At 32.3% G+C, this 24,907-nt stretch overlaps 1 protein-coding gene across 2 annotated transcripts; it reads left to right on the top strand.

The window, feature by feature from the left end:
- Window positions 1–5: 5 nt before the first annotated feature.
- On the top strand, window positions 6–24,057 carry LOC139507037 (fas apoptotic inhibitory molecule 1-like; the record flags this gene model as incomplete). Of its 2 annotated transcripts, none has more annotated exon segments than XM_071295621.1 (3): window positions 6–172; window positions 19,022–19,206; window positions 24,008–24,057. In XM_071295621.1, coding segments are annotated over 3 exon segments (315 nt in total), but the record flags the coding sequence as incomplete, so codon positions are not given.
- Window positions 24,058–24,907: the final 850 nt, after the last annotated feature.

The raw sequence follows: 24,907 nt of genomic DNA, 5'->3' as shown, positions 1-24,907 counted from the left end.
GACAAGTGGAAGTCTATGAGGACATGTTATATAGATCTATATTATATACAGCCGAGATCTTTGAGAAGACGTACGACATTTAAATTTCAACAATGTCCGTAATACTAACTGCATGTCGGAATGCTAAGCAGAGAAGCATTGAAAAGGCTTTAAAAGAGAGAGCAAAAAAACAGTAAGTAGAGGTCTTTTAATAATAGATGATCAGAACTATCTATTTCCAGTTTCAGGTGTTTCAGGTAATATCATTTTCATTATTGTCGGGATTCTTAAACTTTTCATCGATTTTTGTCAAAGCCTTTTAATTGTTACGGCAATGATGATTATTATTCGACGATGATTTTTCAATCGCACGCTAGCAAGTCAATGAAGCAATTATTATTATGTTTATAAATCAATATCGGTAAAATATTTACTAGATCCGAAATACCTGTGTCTGGATATAGGTTGGAAATACAGCTGATTTCATTTAATATTGTGAAAGTAAAAGCTGAAATATGTCAAGCCTTTTGACAGCTTTCCGTATTTCTCAAATGAGGAAAGCTGAAATTAAAAGAAAGGAGAAAGCGGCTGAAAAAAAGAGAATGAAAGTGCTACGGTAAGACATTTTTTCAAGTAAGGTATATTTATTCAATTGGTGCCTTTCAACTAGATATTTAGTGTGTTTTAAAACAAAAGCTAATCAAATTTATATTTTAAAAAAAAATGATGACGCAAAATCGTGAAAGTGTCTGCCAACAGAGCCATTAGGTGTAGTTATAATTAAAATCAGCATTTATTGAACTTTTGCCAGGTAAATATTCATACCTTTATTTACATTCAGATCCTTTTCAAGATCGATTCGAGATAAAAGCCTGGCTTTTCCATTAACTTGGATGAGTTTAACAAGCGGTATACTTATTAATATACAATATTCAATGATTTCTTCGGAAGCTTCATTTATTCCATTATTATAAAAAGATCAAATTAATAAAAAAAAAAAATATGACCGATAGGGGGAGGGGGTAGTTGTATTAGTCTCACAAATATGAATATATTTGTTTTAATGTTGTATTCTATTGAACTTACTATACCGTCTTAATTGCAAATACTTCATCTGTTAATATGTTTTGACGCATGCTGATCTAGGACTAGTTTTTCCCTCGTGTGAATGTTAGAAAACTTGATTCGTAAACACACTATATATTAAGATTCGCATAATACTTAAAGATAACTTCTGATGGCAAATGATATATTTATAGCCATTACTTAATGATTTTTCGTCACGCACCTTACTCGTGTTTTGTTATAAAGCTTTTGATAATTTTGATTATTTACAAATATATAAATTATGAAATTCAATCGTACCAACAATCTTCACAGTCAAACAATAAGCATGCTTTGATTTGAATTTCAGTTAAAAACCCGTTAAAAAATAAACAATGTTCTTTGGCACCTAAAATAACTAGTGCTGAATTAGACAAATTCCCAAGTAAAGACGGTTACTGAACTTCAATAGAAAAGTTGTGCATATTTTGCAGTTGGTTTATTGTAGCTCTAACTGTGTCAAAGATGAAACGTATATGACCACTAAATTAAAAAAACATATATATAAAGATAAGAAGCAAAAACTGTAGTTTCCATAAAATAAACAGAACAATAAGATAACTAAATCGATTTCACTTTATGATAATTTCATTGTACTTAACTTTTTCTATCTTTTGAGATTTGTTTTTTGTCCTTTTACAATATTTGTCAGATCTTAGTTTTCTTCAGTCCAGTCCACTTGATTCAGTTTTTTAGAACTTCCTAGATACCGGTATCCGATATAAGACAGATACCAAAATGACTACTTAGAGCAGACTTTTGTTATTGTAATCGTTAAAAATATCGCGCTTACATTGTTTTGTTAAATATGAACAGTAACTCTAACTTAGTTTGAGTATCAAGATTATTACCAAGATTAAGCAAAATGCTCACTCAATTTTAAAAAAGCCACTGACGTTCTTTGAAACGAAGACCACCAAAATGCGTTGATTTAATCCTCATGTAAATCTCATAATCTTTTATTGATTGCTCATTATAAAACTTTTGTATCAGTCTCAAGTTTCATAGAACTCATAGTGATCAAATTTCGTTAATGTGTTTACTACACCCACCCACCTTCCTATCGTATCTATGATAAAAACCACACACCCTGGTAGCAGTTTTGGAAGCAAAAACTCATGTTATTTCTTTCCTCAACAGCTACTGATTTCCTAAATTTATCTTGAAATCATATTATTGCTATAATTCTGTCTTTAACTATAATAACCGGATAAAATTCTTATATTTGTCATTACTGATTTATTAATCTACTTAACGTTCAGTGGTAAATATATCATGCTTGTTTAGAGTGAGAAACCGCTAATGCAACGCAGTTCAGAAAAAAAAACCCAAAAAAAAACACCGCCGCCATGTTTTTCTATCACTTCAGCTAAGCTCGGAATTTCATATGTAAACATCATCTACTGCTGCTTTAACGACGGTGTCTTGTTAGTATTTTATAATATCGTTCTATAGATTTTTTTTCAATTTTGAATTTGGCAATCGTATAGCTAGCTACCCGGCTTCTTTCTACTCGATGATTAATAAGTAAGAAGCGTTCGTTAATAAGGTAATCTCGCGTCAAATATTTTTTTATTGAGAAACCACAACAATTGATAGTGCGTGTTTTAAAAGAAAATGAAGAAAAAAATCACAAAATTGATAGGGCTCTATTTTAAAGCCACGTATATTGGTTTCTGTTATTTCTTACAATATTATATACTTGTACTTTGTAACAATCGACTAAATAAATGTTATATACAAATATCTACATCTTCAAATATTGACAAAGTGAGTGAAAATTAAAAAGCTGCACAAAAAAAAAAAATCCAAATTTTTTTTACCTTTTAAACCAAAATATTATAAAACAGATTGACAAAATGTTTTTATTTTGAGCGCCCTTCAAAGAATAAAATTATTCAAGATATTTGTATGTTATTGAAATCCTCATTAAAAAAAGACCCCCCCCCCAAAAAAAAAAAAGAAGGGTGTTTATAATTTAGTGTAGACTAATCATTGCTACTACTTTGGGATAGTCGGGCAAGATACTTAAACATTCCAAAAGGGGTAACCAAAATATAGATAAATGCAATGTTGGATTTAATTAAGGGAAATATCATTTATAACGCAACTTTTAAATTACATAAGTTGTCATTTTTAGGGAAATTTTAAAATATTATGTTATTATATACAAAACTCGGAATCGGAACATGACCGTTGTTTTTGTTAAAATATACGGTATGTAACATGCTACAACGACAAAAGATTCGTTTATATTTTAAGCTTTTAAAATTTATAAAAATCCAAAAAGAATCATTCAAGATTTATCAATTCCAAATTCTATATAAAAAATACATTTTTAAGCATAACGAAAAACATCCACTTAGGACAGGAACGGATGGATGTGGGGAGTGCAGTTAATGCTAGTTCTTCGACAATGCAACCCCCCTTTGGAATAAAATAATAAAGAAAAAGAAAAAAACGTCAAATTTAAAGCAAGGCAGAAAAAGTTTGGACACACCTGTAAAAGGAACCCAATACTAAATATTAAGAAGTAAAATCACAAAAATACTGAACTCCGAGGAAAATTCATAACATTTTGTAATAAAATGGCAAAATCGAAAGCTTGAACGCATCAAACGAATGGATAAAACTGTCACATTCCTGAATTGGTATAGGCGTTTTCTTATGTAGCAAACGGTGGATTGAACCTGTTTATATAGCTAGCCAAACCTCTCACTTGTATGACAGCAGCATAAAATTCCATTTTGTTGACAAAGATGTGTGAACAAAACAAACAGACATAATAGGTAAAATTATAAGAGTTATAGTTATTCCGTATACCCATAACCATTTCGTTCCCATACCCATTTCGTACCATCAATTTCGAACTATATCAAAAACCACTTCGTACAAAAAGCCAAAGGAACGAAATCGTAACTTGAGATACAGAGTAGCAATGTCAATAAGAGAATGATCGATTATTTTGGGTATTAATATAACACCAGGCAGTGTGAAGACCTTAAAACGGTGTCTTCATAAATTTTGACATTGCCTAAATAGTTTCGTCATCAGTAGAGATTGAAGTTATTAATTGGCATTCCATGTAAAATTCTGTTATAGACCAACTTCTACATTAGCAGATCAATATAAAAGCGGTCATCATATAACACTTGAAACATATATACAAGAAAATAAATTTTTCATGACCATAATCGTTCCCAATTTTTGATAAAAAAAAATATCAATACAAGTAAAATTCGGCATTTGATATGCATAAAAAGTCTTCTCCCGCCTAGGAATTCCAATGAAAGTTTCTATACCTCTAAAACTCTAGTTTTTTAATGTTATAAGTATATGTATTTGAAAGGTCAGATAACTTTATCGGAGTAGTAGAAATGTCAAAGTATACGTCTTGTGACTAAAAAAATCAGATTTTCTCATTTCAGTTTCATTAATAGCTTATCAATCTTTTCATGTAATTTGATATGTCATATTTTAATATACTAGTACTTTATATTAGGTTTACTGGTAAAACCTATGGTTCGATAAATTGGTAATTTTTTACGTGTTTAAAATTACTAAATTCAATAATCATTACAACTTTAAAAAGTTAACCAATACCGAATTTAAGACTGGTCTACTCATCTTTAACACTATGAATTGATTTGTTGGATAAACATTTAGAGTCTTCACGAACAAATATTTGGTACTGCTGGATTTTTTATTCAATTTAAAAACAATTATTATTGAAGCTTGATTCAAGCAAAAAGACAGTTTACGGTTAATGCTTATCAAAACGACAATCACCAAATACTGTATAGTCAAACAAATTTCTGCAATAATAAAAAGCAGAAGAAACGGTCTCGGTTTTATCAATATCTACTGAAATATAATTTATATTGGAAATACATGTATACTGAAAGATTATCCCGTTTGGGATATTACTGTTACAGTAGAACAAGACTTCCTGGTACAAAATATACTGTAATGAAATCAGGAAAAAGCAACAACAAAAAATAAACAAAAATAGCTTTCAGTTCATCAGAAACAGATGTAACAGCACGATGCCAATGTGCAGCTAATATTTAATATAATATCGTAGGGCAAAATTAAGCACAATGAGGAATTGAATAATTATATCACAAGTGCAAAAATGTTATGATCAATGTATGACAGAGTATTAGTGTTGTCAAATTGGATTGTGCATTTAGTGGGTAACATGATTAATATAAAAAAAAAATATCATGAAGACTTCACCGTGGGTTGTCCTGAATATGCATCTGCATAAAAAGAGCTAGGTATATCTTAAATAATCGGCATTCTAACGGTGACAACACTATACCGGTACAAATGTATAAAGGTAAACACTTTTCATCAATCGTCAAGTGTCTAGACAATGCGTCAAGCTCCATGGATATCAATACGAGGCTAGAAAGTAGAAACACAAAACATATAGAAAAACTGACATGCAATGCCCTAAAAACAAAGGAAAACATGATTTAAAAAAAAATAAAAAAAATAGTTAAAAGTAAATGGTGTACAACAATAAAGCCTGGTTACTTTTACAAACAAATAGGTCAATATCATTGTTGATAGAGGTTTTGATCTCGATGGTATCACCAGCCCAGTAGTCTGCACTTACATGCTCACATGAAATATTATTGAAACATAACTTTTATCAATTTGAAGTTCAAAACCATCAACATTCTTCGAAACACTTCAGTACTTATCCCAAACAAAGATGGTCTAAACCTGATTTTGCACAATTTTTGGAACGTTGTTTTTAACTCTGTTAAACTTTCTTATTGATTTGACATATATTGTACCCACTAAACGTCTTGTTTTTGCGATGCCTTCTTCTGGCGTACAAAACTGTAAACCTTCCCTTCTCAATTTAGCTTACTTCATTTGGGTTCATGCACCCTTCAAAGACTGAATGATCAATCAGTGGCAGCCCAAATTTCCCGCCTTTAGTCAATGCAAGGTCTTTCCAAATTGCAGTACCTACATATTATATTGGTGCTTACCTGTATACATAAACATGAAATTATTACCACAAAATTCAAGCAAGCAACAATAAATCACTTAATTTAAAACTTATAACGATTATTTCGTACTGGAGTGTTTTCCTCCGATAAAATATGCATCTTGTCGCCATTGACAAGCTTTCGTTTAAAAGGTTTACTTATATTATAGTTGATTATTTTTTCTTTGGAAACAATTAAGTGTTGTGACATTTGAATTAACACCATGGAATAAATTACAGCAGTTTGAAAAAACCCACGACTATGGCCCGTTGCATGACAGTCTTCTTTTCTTTTGTAATTACAAGCAACAAGCTTTCTGAACATCTTTTGCGTATATTTTTTTAATCAAACTATCGATTTTAAGTCAATTGTAATGCTAAAGTTACACAACTGATATGTAATGCTTAATATATATTTTAGTTTTATTTTTGTTGTCATACCACATCCTGGCCATGTCATATTGCAAAAGTCCATTCGGTTTTTATATGATAGCTGCTTGATTAGAAGCTGAATCTCAACATAAACTGGGTTTTCCACTCTTTTAAGCAAAATGCAATGTCGAGATGGAATTTCCAATTCATGAAAACGATATATAGACATCTATTATCATTCTTGTCGATATATATAATGCTATTTACTGTTTCAATACTACATATTTAGAATTCTACTTAAGTTTTTCCAACAGAAAGAATCGAAATCTATATCTTTGAAAATCCTCCTACCTGAAATCCTGGAAGAATCTATAAAAGAAAGATTAATTAGAATAAAAGAAAGAATATATTTGCATTTATGATGTAATTTTAAATTACAATGTTCGGAAGGTAGTCGTTTTATTTATAACAGCTTAAAAGAATAAACAAAATTATGGTAAATGTTTTTGTCCAATTTAGCTTTCAATCTCGGTCGCAAGTAGTAAGCTCTTCATTGTGATAGTCAACATCGGTTTCTTAGGTGATTCTGTTATGAAGGGCCGTTTGGATCATAATTAATTTTGTTACACGTATGCTATAGAGGTACGCGTCAAATTGAATTATGACCCGAACGGCCTTTATCATGAGTCCATACCCTAGATCTATTATATCAAATTAAATAAGCAATAACAGTTCACTTATTGTTTATGCCAAAAATTCAATTCTTTATTACTTTAAATACATTATGCTTATCAGTACAATAAATAAAAATACATTTTTATAACACAACATGACATAATACATCTGAGGTGCAAATAAATATCAAAAAAGAATCTACAAGAGATCATGCAGGTTTTAAATTTCAGTCACAGTTACTCGTGGAAATAGACTAGTCCACTGACGTTTACAAAATGCTAAAGAGTGCTTATTAGGGAGCTACCATTTTTAGGGGGGGGGGGGGGGGGGGGGGGGGGGGCTAGGATGAAATTTGAAAAAAATAGGCAGGACAGGAATTTTGATTAAAAAAAAAGGCAGGATGAGACACTTGCAAAAAAAAAAAGTCAGGATGACAATTTAGGTAAAAAAAAGTCAGGATAAACTAAAAAAAAAAAAAAGGCAGGACAGAATAGAGTGAAAAATAAACAGGCAGGACAGAGATTACAACTAAAAAAAATGCAGGACAAAATTTTTCATCCTAGCCCCCCCCCCCCCCCCCCCCCCCCCCCATAAAAATCAAATGGTAGCTCCCTTAGATCTGATGCATCCTTGAGTTTCTTATAAGTCGATTTGAGCGTTTCTGATGAAGGTAAATCCAGAAAAAGGGGGTCGGACACACAAACCTAGTAGTGTTATTTTCATTTGTTAATGTATCCTTCAGTTGTTAATTCATATATTGAAGTCAATCAAATTTATATAAAGATTGAAAGAAAAATGTGGGAGAATGCAAACTTTAAATTTTAAACACAAAATGGGTTATAATTTTTTTTAGCAATTATCTTTTTCTCTCATTTTATGACATTATATATATATATATATATTTATTTAGACCCCTCTACCAAGAAATTTACTTTATGTATGCACATGTATAAAAATTGTGGTTTTATCCAACGTAATCACAGGTTTGAACGTTGTTTTTAATTTAGACGTGTATATTATATAATATGAAGAGGTGGTCGGGTGGTCTAGCGCGTCGGGCATAGTGCAATGCGATTTGGTGCCACGATATCTCAGTAGCTCGGCCAGGGAAGAACAAAAAATTTGCTAAAACAAATTTAAAGACCTAACATTGTTATTTAGACGAATTATATATACAGAATTGTAGCGTTGTCGTTTTTGTATGGATTCGTGTTTGTCGATGTGTTGTTTTGGTAGCGTAAATTACGTGAAATCCATATTCAAATGACAGAAAGAAAACAAACCACAACACAAAGTTTCAATTCAAATCACTATGTACTCTGTTAAATGTATATCAGTTTGACATAATAAAACAGTTGAACAATAATCCTAATTCACTAACACAATATTACTCTCAACACTTCTAACTAACAATCTCAAATCTCTCTATTCTCACCGTCTCCTTCTGATCTCTCTCACATCCCCTCATATACATAAATACAGGCGGTACCCCGACGGTTCCAAAGATGGGATACCGGGCGGTACCTCAACGGTTCTAAAGATTGGCTACCGGGCGGTACCCTGACAGTTTTAAAGATGGGGTTACCGGACGGTACCCCGACGGTTCCAAAGATGGGGTACCGGGCGGTTCTTAAAATACTGGGCGGTGAATTTAAATAATATAGAAACAGTTCAAATAAATAAAAAATACTGGGCATTGCCCTATAGAAATGTAATTTAACCCAAACGTATTTAAAAGAAAGACATCTTACATAATAATAATTTATACAGTCAAACTAAAAATCGCTACAGAATGTTTTGATAGTTGCATGAAACACTATGTGTAATATATAAACAATATGGTCTATTAATGTACTAATAATTACCACTCATTAATTCTACATGCTTTACAACAAAAGTATTAACATAAAATCAAATAGTTCTCGGTTTGGTTTGGGAATTCCCGGGTGTGGGAATTTCTAGATGCGCTGAAGACCCATTGGTGGACTTCGGCTGTTATCTGCTCTTTCATCAGGTTGTTGTTTCTGTGACATATTCCCTGTTTCCATTCTCAATTTTATGCATTCCTCTGGGTTTTGCTGGTAATGTGTTTTGAAATGAAATAATTTAACAGCTAATTTATAAAAAGAAATTTAAAAAAATGTGTCAAGTCAATAAGATCTTGTTACACGATGCCCGTAAAGTTACATAATACAAGTAATAAATTATTAATAATAAATCATAATTACACTATGAAATATAAATTAACTATGATACATTAGTGTTAATGAATAGTTACTGTTGTTAGGTCATTAATAGTTATCAAAGGTACCAGGATTATAATTTAGTACGCCAGACGCGCGTTTCGTCTACATAAGACTCACCAGTGACGCATCTTTTGATATAAGTACTGATTCACTGATAGGGTCTTTGCATCGGAAATAAACACATTTATTCTAAAATCAGTTGTTGGCATGTTATGTTCTTCTCATATGTATTTATGATGGTATGATAAAACCCTAACGTGAGGGATTATGCTTCATTTTCATATGATGGAGACATAATCTTTCAATCAGTTTTATTGAGGTCTGAAGCTAACATGTCAGTAACTACTAGTAGTCCGGATCAAGTATAGAATACGTGATTGTAGTACCATCGGACTTATATTTAAGTCAAATGAAGTAAATCGGTTTTTATACAAGTTAAATTATTTTCCAGGTTTATTATTTGAAGATTGTAGTTATGTTTAATCGCCATATTAAGTTTGGATTGACAGGTCGACAGGACGACAGGTCGACAGGCCGATAGGTCGACAGATCGACAGGTCGACAGGTCGATAGGTCGACAGGTCGACAGGTCGACAGGTTGACAGATTGACAGACCGACAGGTCGACAGGCCGACAGGTCAACAGGCCGACAGGTCGATAGGTCGACAGCGACATGTCAACAATTAGCTTGATTGACAGTCCGACAAGTCGAAAATGTAGCTATTTCTTTTTTTATAATTTTTAAAAGTTTAGGCAAACGGTTCTACAGATAAAAAAACATAAGCATCAACACATTCAATAACAGTATAAGCTATTTATAGTTTTTCATCTAATATATATAAGAAGTGATTGTATATTTTATTTGAGAGGAAAAATTAAATTTCAACAAAACAAAACTCGTCAATTACTTTTTCTTTAAGTTTACAGTGGCGCTTTTTAATCCATTTTAGTTTATCTTTTATTGGCCGTTTCATTTTTTTCCATTAAAGATTGCAATGTCCTTTAAAAATTTATGGAAAACGTCTATGGACAAATAATCTATGGATAACATGAAACATCTGCTGACCTGTCGACCTGTCGTCCTGCTGACCTGTCGACCTGCTGACCTGTTGACCTGTCGACCTGTCGACCTGTCGTCCTGCTGACATGTCGACCTGCTGACCTGTCGACCTGTCGTCCTGTCGACCTGCTGACCTGTTAACCCGTCGACCTGCTGACCTGTCGCCCTGCTGACCTGTCGACCTGTTGACCTGTCGACCTGCTGACCTGTTGACCTGCTGACCTGTCGACCTGCTGACCTGTCGACTTGCTGACTATTTAACTGAGTACCAAACCTTCCCTCTACACAACATCCTGACTTAATGACTAATAATCTATGGATAACATGAAACATCTTCTGACCTGTTGTCCTGCTGACCTGTCGACCTGCTGACCTGTCGACTTGCTGACCTGTCGACCTGCTGACCTATCGACCTGCTGACCTGTTGACCTGCTGACCTGTAAACTTGCTGACTATTTAATTGAGTATCCAACCTCATGCTAGTCCCTATCCACATTGACATATTAACAGCTGTTATGTTAACCCCCAAAAACACCGACCCACAAGAACATATTTAATGTTTCAGCGAATGAATATTTCGATTATTGCCGGAACTAGGCCTTCAGATTGTTGCGCGCCTAAACATATTTAAAGTTTTGGCGTATGGATATTTCGAATATTGCCGGAACTACTTAAACGTATTCTATACTTGGGCCAGTAGTCCTTTGTTAATTTGTTTTTATGTATCGTTGTTATTTTGTTTAGTGTTTTTTGTTGCCTGTCAGGAGCCTCTGTTTTTGTTAGTCTTTTATGTTTTTTTTTTCAATTCTAGTTCATTTATTTGTTTTGGAGTTTAGCATGACGTCCATTTTCACTGGACTAGTTTTTTTTTATTTAGGGGCCAGCTGACGCCTGATTTCTGGTTGCGTTGATGATCATTGTATATAACGACTTATTTACGACATTTTTCGAAGGCAGTGAGGCTCTGAATGGCTTCCGTAGTTCTTGGCAGTACCAATTGTGAAACAAATTTGAAATATTGAGGTTTTTTGCTCTATATTGCATTTTTCGGGGTTTCTAGATAAACATGTTATTGTTTAGTAATACATTAATCGATTAAGTAGTTGCAAATTAAAATTTTAAATCCAACAATATTCGTTATTACGTTTTGGTGATAAAGAAAATCATTATTCAAATTTTACAATTGTATAATTATATTGATATAATCAATATATATTTTCGTAGTTATTAACAAAACTCACTGGAGAAGGAAACATAATAGAGAAGTGTAATGGTAACTTGAATTATGCATAAAAGTAGAAATAAAAGTACAATTTAGCTATCGGTACTTGATGTTTAGATACGTTTGTAAATAATTTCCGTTACAAAAGCTATTTGCATGAGGGTCCGGTAGGGTTTACAGAGAAAAAAAAATAACGGACATAGAAATAAAGAATAAAAAAAAATGGGCAATACATTATAGCTGAATCTCGATGGTTTTCTCGTTTGAATTGTTTTACATTGTCATTTCGGGGCCTTTTATAGCTGACTATGCGGTATTGGCTTTGCTCATTGTTGAAGGCCATACGGTGACATATAATTGTTAATGCTTGTGTCATTTTGGTCTCTTGTGAAGAGTTGTCTCATTGGCAATCATACCACATCGACTTTTTTAAACACGCGTAATGCTTTAGTATAAACAATATAGAGTTATGGGCAACATAATAAACAATAAAGAAAATAGTTTTCTTAGAAATTTAAGGATACAAAACTGGATCCCCATCCCTTCATCAAGATCCTCATTCATTGTGTTATCATTGCATCATACACTTTAAGATACAGTAATAATTGACACCTCCATTACGTTTGACGCAACATCGAAATTGATTGAATTGCTGATAAAACTCTATTGTTTTTCCCAAATCAGCATATTAGACTGTCTGTATAATAATTACAATTGCAATGTTTTTATTTTGAACTAAAGGTTATATTCCTCTGAGATTCGATCAATCGTTTCACAATATTAATAAATTAATAGCACTTACAGAATAAAATTGAGAATGGAAGCATGTGTCATAAGTAGGAAGATTTGTATCTATGACTTGAATCACTCGGTCGAGGAAAATTCTAGTGGAGTTTCGTCGAATAGATATGATATTATCCGTTCTGCAGTCAGCATGCACCTGAACTGACGTCACATAACCGGAGCACCTGGGATCAGCCCCCCTTTTTTTTATGGCGTTCGTATTGCGCAGTCTTTAGTTTTCTATGTTGTTTTTGTATATATATAAATACTATTGTTTGTCTGGTTTTTTTTCTTAGTCATGTAGTTGTCTGTTTATTTCTTTGACTTTTGAGTTTGAATGTCCCTTTGATATATGCAGCCTCTTTTGTAATCCGTAATGTCTCTGTATTACAATTCTTTAATACTTTGATGTCACAAGAGTCTAAAGATCTAACTTCCTCAAGCATTGTTAACCTTTGATTTGATTTTTTCAGGTAAACTACTCCTTTTGGGCTTTATATTCTTATTGTTTGGCTTCGGACATTCATAAAAAAATAATACAGCTTCCGTATATTGCGCAAAGCACAATTGATACTTTGTGTCTTCGTGTATTATCTATACTATTAAACGAGAAGACCTCATTTTGTGTGTCGCTTCTCTTCCTTCCACAATAAATCAATCATCATGCCTCTGTGTCCTATAGGTAACATGCATAGCCGCATTTGTCATCCATTCTTGTGATTATTCAGATTGAGTTATATTGGGAGAAAAACGACAAAAGGAGTCCGGATATGTTCCGTCATCAGACTGAATGTTAGTCATAGATAAGACTTCCGGTTTGAAACATGCACAAATACAACCAATCGTATGATAGATAACAAAAATAAATAATAAATAAGCCAATCAGAGCGTTCTCAATATCATGGTGTTTAGATCGCAAGAACCACAACTATTTATTATACCTCCTTATAGAGGACAATTATTTTTCGCGTGTATCTACATGTAAACTACGATTATACTACTTCAATATATAGAGACTCTCTGTATTCTGTCTACTGTTTTCTTTGAAATGTTAACGTTTACTATATAAGGGGTCATACCAGACGATATATATTAAAATAAGTAAAACATGTGACACACGTACAACCAATCGTTTGATAGATAACAAAAATGAAAAATAAATAAGCCATTCAGAGCGCTCTCCACATATCATGGTGCCAAGTTAGATCGCATGAATCACAACTTTTATACCTCCTTAGAGAGGACAATTATTTTTCGCGTTTCATATCATGGTGTTTAGATCGCAAGAACCACAATTATTATACCTCCTTAGAGAGGAGAATTATTTTCGGCGTTTATCTACATGTTAACTACGATTATACTACTTTAATATATAGAGACTCTCTGTATTCTGTCAGGGACTTTCTATGTTAGTATAGAAAGTCCCTGATTCTGTCTACTGTTTTCTTTGAAATGTTTACTATTTAAGGGGTCATACCATTTGCATATATAGAATCATATTCAAAACAGTGTGGCTGTGACTATTGATTTACGACCTAAATTATCCCATTGACTGGGACAGATTGTATGAATGTTTGTCTGTAACGACCACTGCTCAATATGTACTTTTTAATGACACTTAAACTGTGGGGTCACCAAAGGTTCTCAACACATAAATACAAGTTATTCGAAAAACGATGTTTTGATTTATATCAATAATATAAATCAAAATATAAAGGTTATTCCTGATTAATTTTTCGAGTTTTTTTTTTATTATTAAAGGCGTTAAGAACCTTTGATGACCCGACGGTTTAAATTCTATAATAAGTAAGTAGTGAGCAGTGGTCGTTACAGACATACGTTCACCTAATATGTCCCAGTCAATGGGATAATTTAGGTCGTCAATCAATGGCCACAGCCACACTGTTTTGAATATGATTCTATTAATAAGTAAAACATGCTCAACTCCATCTAAAACCACCTCGACCAAAAACTTTAACCTGAAGCAGGACAGACGTACGGACGACCGAACGAACGAACAAACGCACGCACGGATGCACAGACTAGAAAACATAATGCCCATAAATGGGGCATACAAATTTATGGTTGAAAGGGAAAAAAGTGATTTGGAAAAAATTAAAGTAAGGTAAAGATTAGGGGGAGGCAGGATCTTTTTCGGGGCGTCGGGATCGGGTGTTTTTAAGCTCGGGATTTGGGGATTGATCCTTACGGAATCCGGGAATATATTTTTCGATTTCGGGATTTCGGGATATGAATTTCTTTAAATTCTGCATCTCGGGATTTCATGATTTTCAGCCCTAGACGGGAACAGGACCCCTCCGACCATCCCTCAAATTAGCCAAGTCGGTCTTAGTCATTTATACATGATTCATATCCTACCATTGGTATGTTAGTAAGGCTCTCAAAAGAAAAGGCACTGATGGATTGTCCTAGAAGCATATTATATTAGACTAATAATGGTCTATATGTAAGCAGTTACATTTAATTCATGTTTGAAACGGTGCAAATTTTTAATTTGATTTGACTTTTATCAAAAGAAGCATTGTAGCAAAGGAGAAGAATGATTGTGGTCTGAGGCCAGAAACACGAAAATAATTGAATTTAACAGAAAGGAAACAAATATCGGACTTTGGAAAAAGGGAGAGGGCTTTTGATACCTTTTATGAAATTCTCCATACATAATATCTTTTACAAAAAAATCATCCTACAACAGTTCACAAGCTGTATATGCCCGCGATTTCGCGGGTGTGTTCTAGTATATAATAAACCAAGAAAATAAATCATATTAAATAAAATCAGTTGAAATACTACTATTTGGAATTATCAAAGGTGAAACAGAGAAGAAATCAGTAACATTTTGGTATAATATTTTGCATTTGCTACTGGACTCTTATAGTAGTGATATATTAATGGTTGTTTCAATTGACCAATTGGATTATCTGCCTGATGTATTATAAAATATCTATTGCAACTAAAGGGTAATTATAATATTTGACCCTTAAAGGTTTTCTAAATTAGTTTGTGGTATATTCAATCACTATTGTTTTGTCAAATAAAACAGATAGGATAAAACAATTTCTTTATGTTATATTTTGAATAATTTTAGTTACTTGCATTTAATTCGGATGTTTTAAACATTTTAAATGATTTTGAGTACTTTGATACTTGCAAACTGCATATAACAATTACAGTTGATTTAGTGACTGAAGGTATATGCAAGATGACAAACAACCCCTTTCAAATATGAAAAATAATGAAACTCACATAACTTTTAAATTCAGTGAATGTGTGTTAATTGCAAAGACAAAACATTAAACATAATGCATAATAATTTATTGACAAAAGGAAGTTACAAAAATAAATAATATACATTACTTATTCATAGTAATGCCTTTTCTTGAAATGTAACACGAAAACAAGTGACGTAGAAATGGGTCAAGTAATTGTGAAAGTTAAGGAATTCGGATGACGTCGAAATGACAGTTACGTATGAATGCAATTTTCTCAAAGTTTAATAAATTCCAATATTTACTACTGATAAATAACAGTTATATCAAATAGCACGGAATATCAAAGATTATATAATAGACCATTTGACATTTACCAGAATCGCGTGGGAGTTCAGGTTTATACAATTAATATCACAATTTATATTACTCAAGGTGACTGCATTAAATTGATGGGATAAAAGTAATTATATTTCAAAGATAATCATCATCTCATAGTGAGATGTATATTTCAATTGTGTTTCATGGTTGTAAATAATCAAAATATCATATTTACATGTTTGAACAGTTAGATTTAGATGTAATTTGACTAAAAAGCGTTAAAATATCATTATAAAACTCTCAATTAGTAAACTGCTTTTATGAAGACAAGTTTAGTGCTTATGTATATCTAATTTGCTTCTATATTCTTAATCTATAGATACCAAGAAACTGTCTTTCTCTGAAAAAGAGGACCACCGGTTGCCTATTGGTCTAAGCGGTCAGTCTACGGTTAGTCTTGTCATTTTGACACATTGAGGATGTAATTTTGAACCCACACCTGACAAATGTATTCGACTCCAATCTTTTTGGCTGGGATATATTTTTTTTTTCTGCCGTAAGTCGGTGGTTCTCTCTGGGCACTGCGGCCGCCATGCTAAAGCCAATAGTGTTGAAAGTTCTGTTAAAACACAAAAAATCATTCTATCAATCTCGACCGTCTAAGTCGTAAAAATGGCACGAAAACGCTAGGTTATCGAGAATATATTTCGATTCATTAGTTAACTAAATATAATCTTTGCAGGAAGTATAAATAATTCCATTTCGGGAAAAAATGAAAAAATCGTGTAGCTATGTTTTTAAGCAAGATTTTCAAGTTATTATTGAATTTATTGAAATCATATCTCATATGTTGACACAGATCTTTGTTAAAAATCTTACCGGTCATCAAAACGACCTCAAGGAATCATTGTAGATATGACTTTTCAATGAATCAATCCAGAAAAGCAATAGAAAATCCGATTTTTAAACAAGTTTGTTTGTCCTTGATAGAGAAAATATTTCGAAACCTGGATAGTGACTACAGTTAAACATTCGTTTTTGATGTGTTTTGTCATTTGATTTTGCCATGTGATTATGGACTTTCCGAATGGATTTTCCTCTGAATTCAGTATTTTTGTGAATTTACTTTTTAAATTGACTTGTTATGTTCATTTCTGTTAGGGAGCTACCATTTGATTTTTAGGGGGGGCTAGGATGAAAAATTTTGTCCTGCATTTTTTTTTAGCTGTAATCTCTGTCCTGCCTTTTTATTTTTCACTCTGTTCGGTCCTGCCTTTTTTTTTAGTTTATCCTGACTTTTTTTTACCTAAATTGTCGTCCTGTCCTGCCTATTTTTTTCAAATTTCATCCTAGCCCCCCATAAAAATCAAATGGTAGCTCCCTTAAATATAAGAAAAACTGGAAACGATGAGGTCATAAACCAACTTATAAACGGTTCTCCTATGTCAGATTTAGCTCAGTCGCAATTTAAACATTGCACCATTTTTACCATTGAATTTAACTTAACCCTCACCATTTGAACCATTCCACAACAGAATAAAATTTAAGATTTAAAATATTCAAAGAGATGCAGTCGTTGTTAGTTCAGATGTTGTTTTTAGAAATGACACAAACCATTACAAAATAAAAAGGTTTAGAAACAAACAAAAAACTTCAGTTTATGACTTTATAACAATAGTACACAAATGAAGCTAAAAAAAGAAAGTAATTTTCAGTTAAAGATTGAATATTTATATTAGCCACTTCATGTATTTGAAAAAAACCTGAAAGTACATTCTATCTTTTAAAAAAATATTATAAATGAAAATGAAACAAAATTTGATTCTTTATGTGCTTTTCCCCCAAGTCATTTGCCTGTAGTTTAGTGGTTGACGTAATTGATTCATGTTTGTCATAAATTTATTTGTAAACTATTTTGTTATAAATTTTACGATTGAATTGTTACATAATTTTCATGATGAGGCCATTTATAGTCGGCTATACGGTATGTGGTTTTCTCATCTTTGAACGCCGTATGGTTGCTTATAATCCACTTCATTTGGATTTTGGTGGATAGTTGTCTCATTGGCAATCATACCACATTTCCATTTCTTTATATTTACTGTTTCTTCAGGAACCAAAAGGAATAAGAAAAAGCTCATATATGCCATCAATATGAATAACATCAGTTAATTAGAGGAAATTATACGATTAAAAATTTTTTCTGTCTAAAAGCTTTTTCTTGTATCAAATATACAATTTATCGTCGATTTCTCTGTTGTCTCTTTAAAAAAAAGTATGTCGAATTTTGTACATGGACACTCAAAACTAGTACGTAATGTAAAAATTATAGCTTTTGTCTTGCCATTGAATGATTTACCGTTTCCCCCCACGACATGCGGAATAAAATGCTATAATCGGACTCATTTTCCAATTAAGCAGTATTTTTACATCAGAAACAAATACAAATTAAATCTATTTAGGCAATAAATCTGAAAACTTTTCTATTTTCCTATTCTGTTTTTAATTTGACACAGTTACTGACGTAGTTAATGTAACGGAAAAACAAGCATGTAAACACAAGAAACAACTGATGTATTTTTGTCACAGTGAAATGAAGCAAACATGCATTTAAGTGTTGTGAATGGATAGCATTTTGTGCTATTATATATAGATACACACGTGCGGGCGTTAGCTCGATTTGGTGTATATATTATTAACACCTAGATAAATGGTAAATGCAAAAGAGTAGATATCAATTATTTAGAAGGGTGTCTTTTTCCGCAATTTGATATCATATTACTGAAAAACATGATAAATTCAGGATATCAAATTAAATGTAACAACATCGTGGTATAATTTGAAAAAATCGGTTAAGTCCACGTTTTTTTCTTCATTTGAGGTAAATGTTATAGGATATTTAGTTTATTTTGATTTACTTGGTTGCAATACATGTTGGTTTGGTTGAATAAATGTTTGAAAGCGAACGAACTATCTTAGTTGACGTGTCTATTTGATAAATAAAACAGAGTATATTATTTTCAGACGTGAAAGGAAAGAACAACAGCAAGCAAGATTATTCGAAGAATCACAAATAGACAATAACAATCCCATATCTAATCCAGTGGATATACCGGAAGCACAATACCTGCCACCTGACCAAGATGGAGAACCAGCTACAAAAATCTGGACTTTCCTCCTCGATGAAGAACCATATAGCATCGTATTCTGTAAGTGCTAATCAAGAGATCTCAAACATTAGTCTTTATTAGATACATATAAGCAACTATTTTGGAAATTGATAAATTAAGAAATATATCCCCCTCACGATAAGCTCTGAGGTTCATATAGCTTCGTATTCTGTAAGTACTAATCAAGAGATCTCAAACATTAGTTTTGTTTAATACATATAAGCATCTCCTTTTGGAAATTGTTTAGAATTTAGAAATATACCCCCTCACGCAAAGCTCGAATTCGTTGTCGCCATTTGGCTATACTTTTGTATTTCGCATACATATTAAACCTATAGAGTATTATTAACACTATAAAGTCTCATGCTATTATCTGAATGATAAAAGGCAGAAATTGGCATATGCATAAAAATCATCATGAGATCTCCATATCCCCAACAGAAAGCATAGTGAGTTGAGTGAGATTGCTAACACTACTTCGCCCTCCAGTCTATTTCCTATATGAGTTCATGCGGTTCCAGGCGGTTTCACAACCAATGTTGTTTGTAACTGGATTTACTGATGTTAGAACAGATTGATATGCGCTACTCTATTAATAATTAAATAAAATAGTATATGATTACATGTACTATACCAATGCTTATTACCAAGCATGGCATAATTTCAGCGGGCGGCTGCCAGAAATTGTCCGTTGACGAAAATCTTTTAAATTATAGACATGTTTAACCCCGTCACATTCTCAATATGCCTGCCCCAAGTCAGGAGCGTGTAGCTTAGTGCTTGTCGTTGATTCATGGCTGTCATATTTGTTTTCGTTAATTGTTTTGTTATAAATAAGTCCGCTATTTTTCTCGTTTAAATTATTTTAGATTTTTTACGTCTGGGTCTTTTATAGCCGACTTTACGGTATAGGGTGTTCTCATTGCTGAAGGCCGTACGGTTACCTATATTATTGCTTACATCCACTTCATTTTAACTTTGGTGGAAAGTTGTCTGATTGGCAATCATATCATTGTCTCATTGGGAATCATACCACATCTCCTTATTTTTATATAAAAGAGGGACGATAGATACCAGAGGGACAGTCAAACTCATAAATCGAAAATAAACTGACAACGCCATGGCTAAAAATGAAAAAGACAAACAGACAAACAATAGTACACATGACACAACATAGAAAACTGAAGAATATATAATTGGTCAACTACTAATGCCTCTAGTTAAAATAATAATCAATTTTTAAATGGTGATCGATCATGACAAGTCAAAGACTTATCATGTTCTAAATTATCTTACAAATAGAAAAAGTGTAAAGCCATATTTCGACTATTTTATTTATTATGTCTGTTTTGTTCACGCATCGTTGTAAATATAACGGAATTTGATGAGACTGTTGTAAAAGTGAGAGGTTTAGCGCTATAAAACCAGGTTCAATCCACTATTTTCTACATTTGAAAATGCCTGTACCAAGTCAGGAATATGACAGTTGTTGTCCATTCGTTCGATGTGTTTTGTCATTTGATTTTTGCATGTGATTGGGGACTTTCCGATTGAATTTTCCTCGGAGTTCATATATTTTTGTGATTTTCTTTCTTTTCTATTGGTTACCAGTACAATAGTGTTCTATTTTGAGCACTCAGCAGTTTTCACATATATTGACAAATGTCTCTGTTGGGGTCTGATTCAGACGACGTTGACGTCAGCGTTTGATGTTTTGCTTATCTAAAGTCTTTTAGAGATGATGAGCTATTGGTTTTGCGAATATGGCTTTCTTAATTTTGGTACAATTGATTAACTTTTGGATATGCTTACATTGGAACACCATAGATTGCAATTGTTGTCTCGATACACCTATCCTTTCAGGTTTGTTTTGATGTGAATTTGTATTGTCCAATGTAATGTTGTTTTGGTTGACAGATTCTGGTATTATTTGGTCGCAAGATACCATTTGAATACGAATGTTACACGCATGATTTTAAGTTATATGTTCAACACCATTTTCAAGCACATATTTAGGTCAGTCAACAGCATACAACTTGGCTATTCTTTTTCTCATATATGTCTTGTGGTTAAGTGTAAGCAGAGTTTGTATTTGGTTTTTGGTTATACTGTGCACTATTTTATGTATTTCTTGTTTTAGTTACTATGACATTCTTTTAGCCATTACCCAAGATTAACTGCATTTTCTCCCTTCAAAGATAGATTTACAATTCTAATGCAACAGCGTTTGTAACGTTCATTTTGATTGGATAACGTGACTTTCTTACATGGCATCAATTGACAATTGATGCTATGGGACGTACGCGCAAGCGCAGACGGCATATGACAGATTTTAAAATGCATGTTTTAACGTTGTTTTCTTTCAGTTTCATTAGAATGGAGATAACAATATTGTATTTAAAGCTCCGACGGCATCAATTTGGGATTTGATGGTCGCAAATACCCGTTTACTGTCTCCGCTAACGCGTCGCCAGTAAACTTAATTTGCGACCATCAAATCCCCAATTGATGCCGTCGGAGCTTAAAATACAATACAGTTATCTCCTAATTTTATGGTCTTTTAAATCATTGCATTACTACCAAATGTATGGTTTTTTCTCCTCATTATACTGATCTATATTGTTGTGCTTTCGTATTTGTTTATGTTTAGAGGAAGCACTTATTCGTGTCTAAGTAACATTTAAATGCATTGATTTCAATAAATATAGTCTAATACACTCGGTGAACTCCTAGAAAACACGCAATTAAAGAGATTACGTCGGTCTGTTTCAATTTTACAGCATTTCAGTTAATAGGCCTTTTTCATCTTTTAATTAGATAAATGATTTTGAAAAATCATCATTTGTACTATACATTTTCAAATTAGTTCTCTTCTTAAAAGGAAGAAGGAATTGCTACTAGACTTCTTTGTTCTTGCTTCAAGGTTTTATAAAGCAGACAGGAAATGACGTCATAAAGACATGCTGGGTTGATCAAATATTGGTCAAGCTTTAGAATTGGCTCTAGCCAAAAACATACTTTGATTTTGGATTTTATTACAAGTTATAAAAGCAATCGATCTATAAACCACATTTATGAAATGCTATGATTGTAGTCCTATACACTAGAGTTCCGTTATGATGTTGTAAATTTCAAATGAAATAGATTTCCTGCGATTATCACAGTATTGAGTGACAGAATATATTTATTGATGTCTTAATGGATGAGATACAGGAGGAAGATTGATTTTATGAAAAAACTTCTGACGACATAAGAAAACAATAAAATTAAAATAAGTTATTTTAAGAACACAACACAAATAATGGAAAAATTATTCTGTTATCGAAGAGATCTTTGTCTATATCCGTTCTCTGACGAAAATAAAACCGAGATTTCGTATTCCTGATAACTAAACCATAAATAGAGGTTCAATACACTCATTAATGTACAGAATACATATAAAACAAGAAGTGATATAATTGCCAATTTGACAATATTCAGGCAGAGCCCGTTCTATTGGTTTTACTGTATTTTTCTGTTATTATTTTGTCACATCTCTTTTTATTTTTATATATATTCAAAAGGAAACAACTGTAGGTCATTCTACGGCCTTCAATAATTAGCAAAACCCGGACATTATTCAGAAACAAAAGGACCCAACACGATCCAATATGAAAAAGTTGAAAAAAAAACAACATCAAAATAACCAACACCTGATTTATGGCAAAATAATAAACTTAAAGCAAATTTGACAAACAGCAACAACGACAACCACTGATTTAAAGGGTCCTGACTTGGGACAGGTTATTTCAACAGCGATTGGTACACTATTTACAATTAAGGACAGCGGTAAAGTGATTGTGAATATTTCACATTGGTTGAATAAACAGTTTCTAGATCTAGAGGATATAGTAAGATATGAAAAGGTAAAAGGACCCCGACGTCATCATTAAACTATATGTACGGTTCTTTGGACCGTATGTTGAGCTGAATGAATATTTTAACTATCGAAAGTCTAGAAGCGTTTTTTGTTGTTGAAAGGTGGACGTAATCATGAGCTTTCAATGCTTTTAGACCTTTGTCGGAAATTGCACCAAATCCATATCAATTATAGACTAAATGGATCTAGAAGTTTCTTCCTATATGAAAACACAAATAGAATGAAATTCAAAACAGTGTGGCTGTGGCCATTGATTAACACATTAAATTCATCCATTGACTGGGACAATGTATGTAACGACCACTGCTCACTATGTACTTTTTAAAGACACTTAAACTATGGGGTCACCAAAGGTTTTCAACACCTTAATAAAGTAATTCGAAAAATTAATCAGAAATAACACGATGTTTTGATTTATATCAATTATATAAATCAAAACATAAAGGTTATTCCTGATTAAATTTTCGAATTATTTTATAATTAAAGGCGTTAAGAAACCTTTGGTGACCCCACAGTTTAAATGTCTATCGTAGGTACGTCGTGAACAGTGGTCGTCACAGACAAACGTTTACGTAAATTGTCCCAGTCAATGGATGAATTTAATGTGTCAATCAATGACCACAGCCACACTGTTTTGAATTTCATTCTAAGTGATTTACATATTACTTTGAAAAAAAAAGTCGCATCATATTGATTTCCATTCATAAAATAGCTGACAGCAAAAGGCAAACAATAACAAATAAAAAAATAAATAACAGATACATTTAATAAATAAAGCGTAAATTAATCATAAAAACTGTATTATCTCTGCGCACATAATGTTAAATACAAGACACTGAGACTTTATTGATATTCGGTGCAATCTGAATTTTGATTAATATTAATAGTAAAATTATGAATAATTCTTTTGACATTTTTCAGATAAAGATACGCTTGATGTCTACCTTAACGGTGAGGAAATGGATTGCTTGGTAAGTTTCCATGTTCTGTGCTAATTCACTGCTAAATATTACACTTGGGCCAAATGAAATAGTGGTTTTAGTTACATCTACAAAAAAAGGTTAGGGTGGGGAGGTAGGGATTTTTTTTAGATTGAGTCTATGTAAGCAACATTCTGACTTTTAAGTACTTTATGAAAAATGACAACAAAATCTTTAGGATAGGCTATAATTAAGACTTAAATTAGTGTTATTAGGATATGTATTTTGATAAATTAAACATTTCAATGAAGAATTCATCAATATTAAAGAAAACAAAGAAAATCACACATGCTATAGGCTTGGAGATAAAAGCATTTTAAATGGTTGAATTTTTGTCACAGCGTGCTAGTCTCTAAAAATAAACACACTTGAAAATAGTTTGTTTCCAAAAAAAAAATTTAGGACTTAAACGGAAATATGTTACAAAGTCTAAGAGTACTTGAAAGTGTTACAGAAAACTATTTGATTTAGAATTCTTCATAATTGAAACTTATCTTTTCACTGGTTATGTCGTTTTATGTTCAGACATCAGTTCGGTTTTTAGTCTATTTTTAAAAAGAAAAAAAAAAAGAGTTTTAATTCTTTATGTTATTTAATATTTGATATATGCCAATAATTCAAGTTTTATTAAACTATTAAATTTTTAAAGTATTGATAAGAGTAGTGACGTTTTTATTCTCAAAGAAAATACTTTCATCAACATCATGATATACACTCTTATTTGGTATCCATCATCATTTTCTGTGAAAAGTAGTCTGCAATTTTATCTTTAAAAAAATCTACTATGATCGCATTTGGCCGTTTCAGAATCTAAAGCATCATTGGTAATTTCATTGTTCGT

This window comes from Mytilus edulis, unplaced genomic scaffold (assembly GCF_963676685.1).
Source record: "Mytilus edulis unplaced genomic scaffold, xbMytEdul2.2 SCAFFOLD_669, whole genome shotgun sequence".
Taxonomy (NCBI): domain Eukaryota; kingdom Metazoa; phylum Mollusca; class Bivalvia; order Mytilida; family Mytilidae; genus Mytilus; species Mytilus edulis.
Note: the sequence above shows the minus strand (reverse complement) of the source record. Positions and strands in the feature narration are given on the sequence as shown.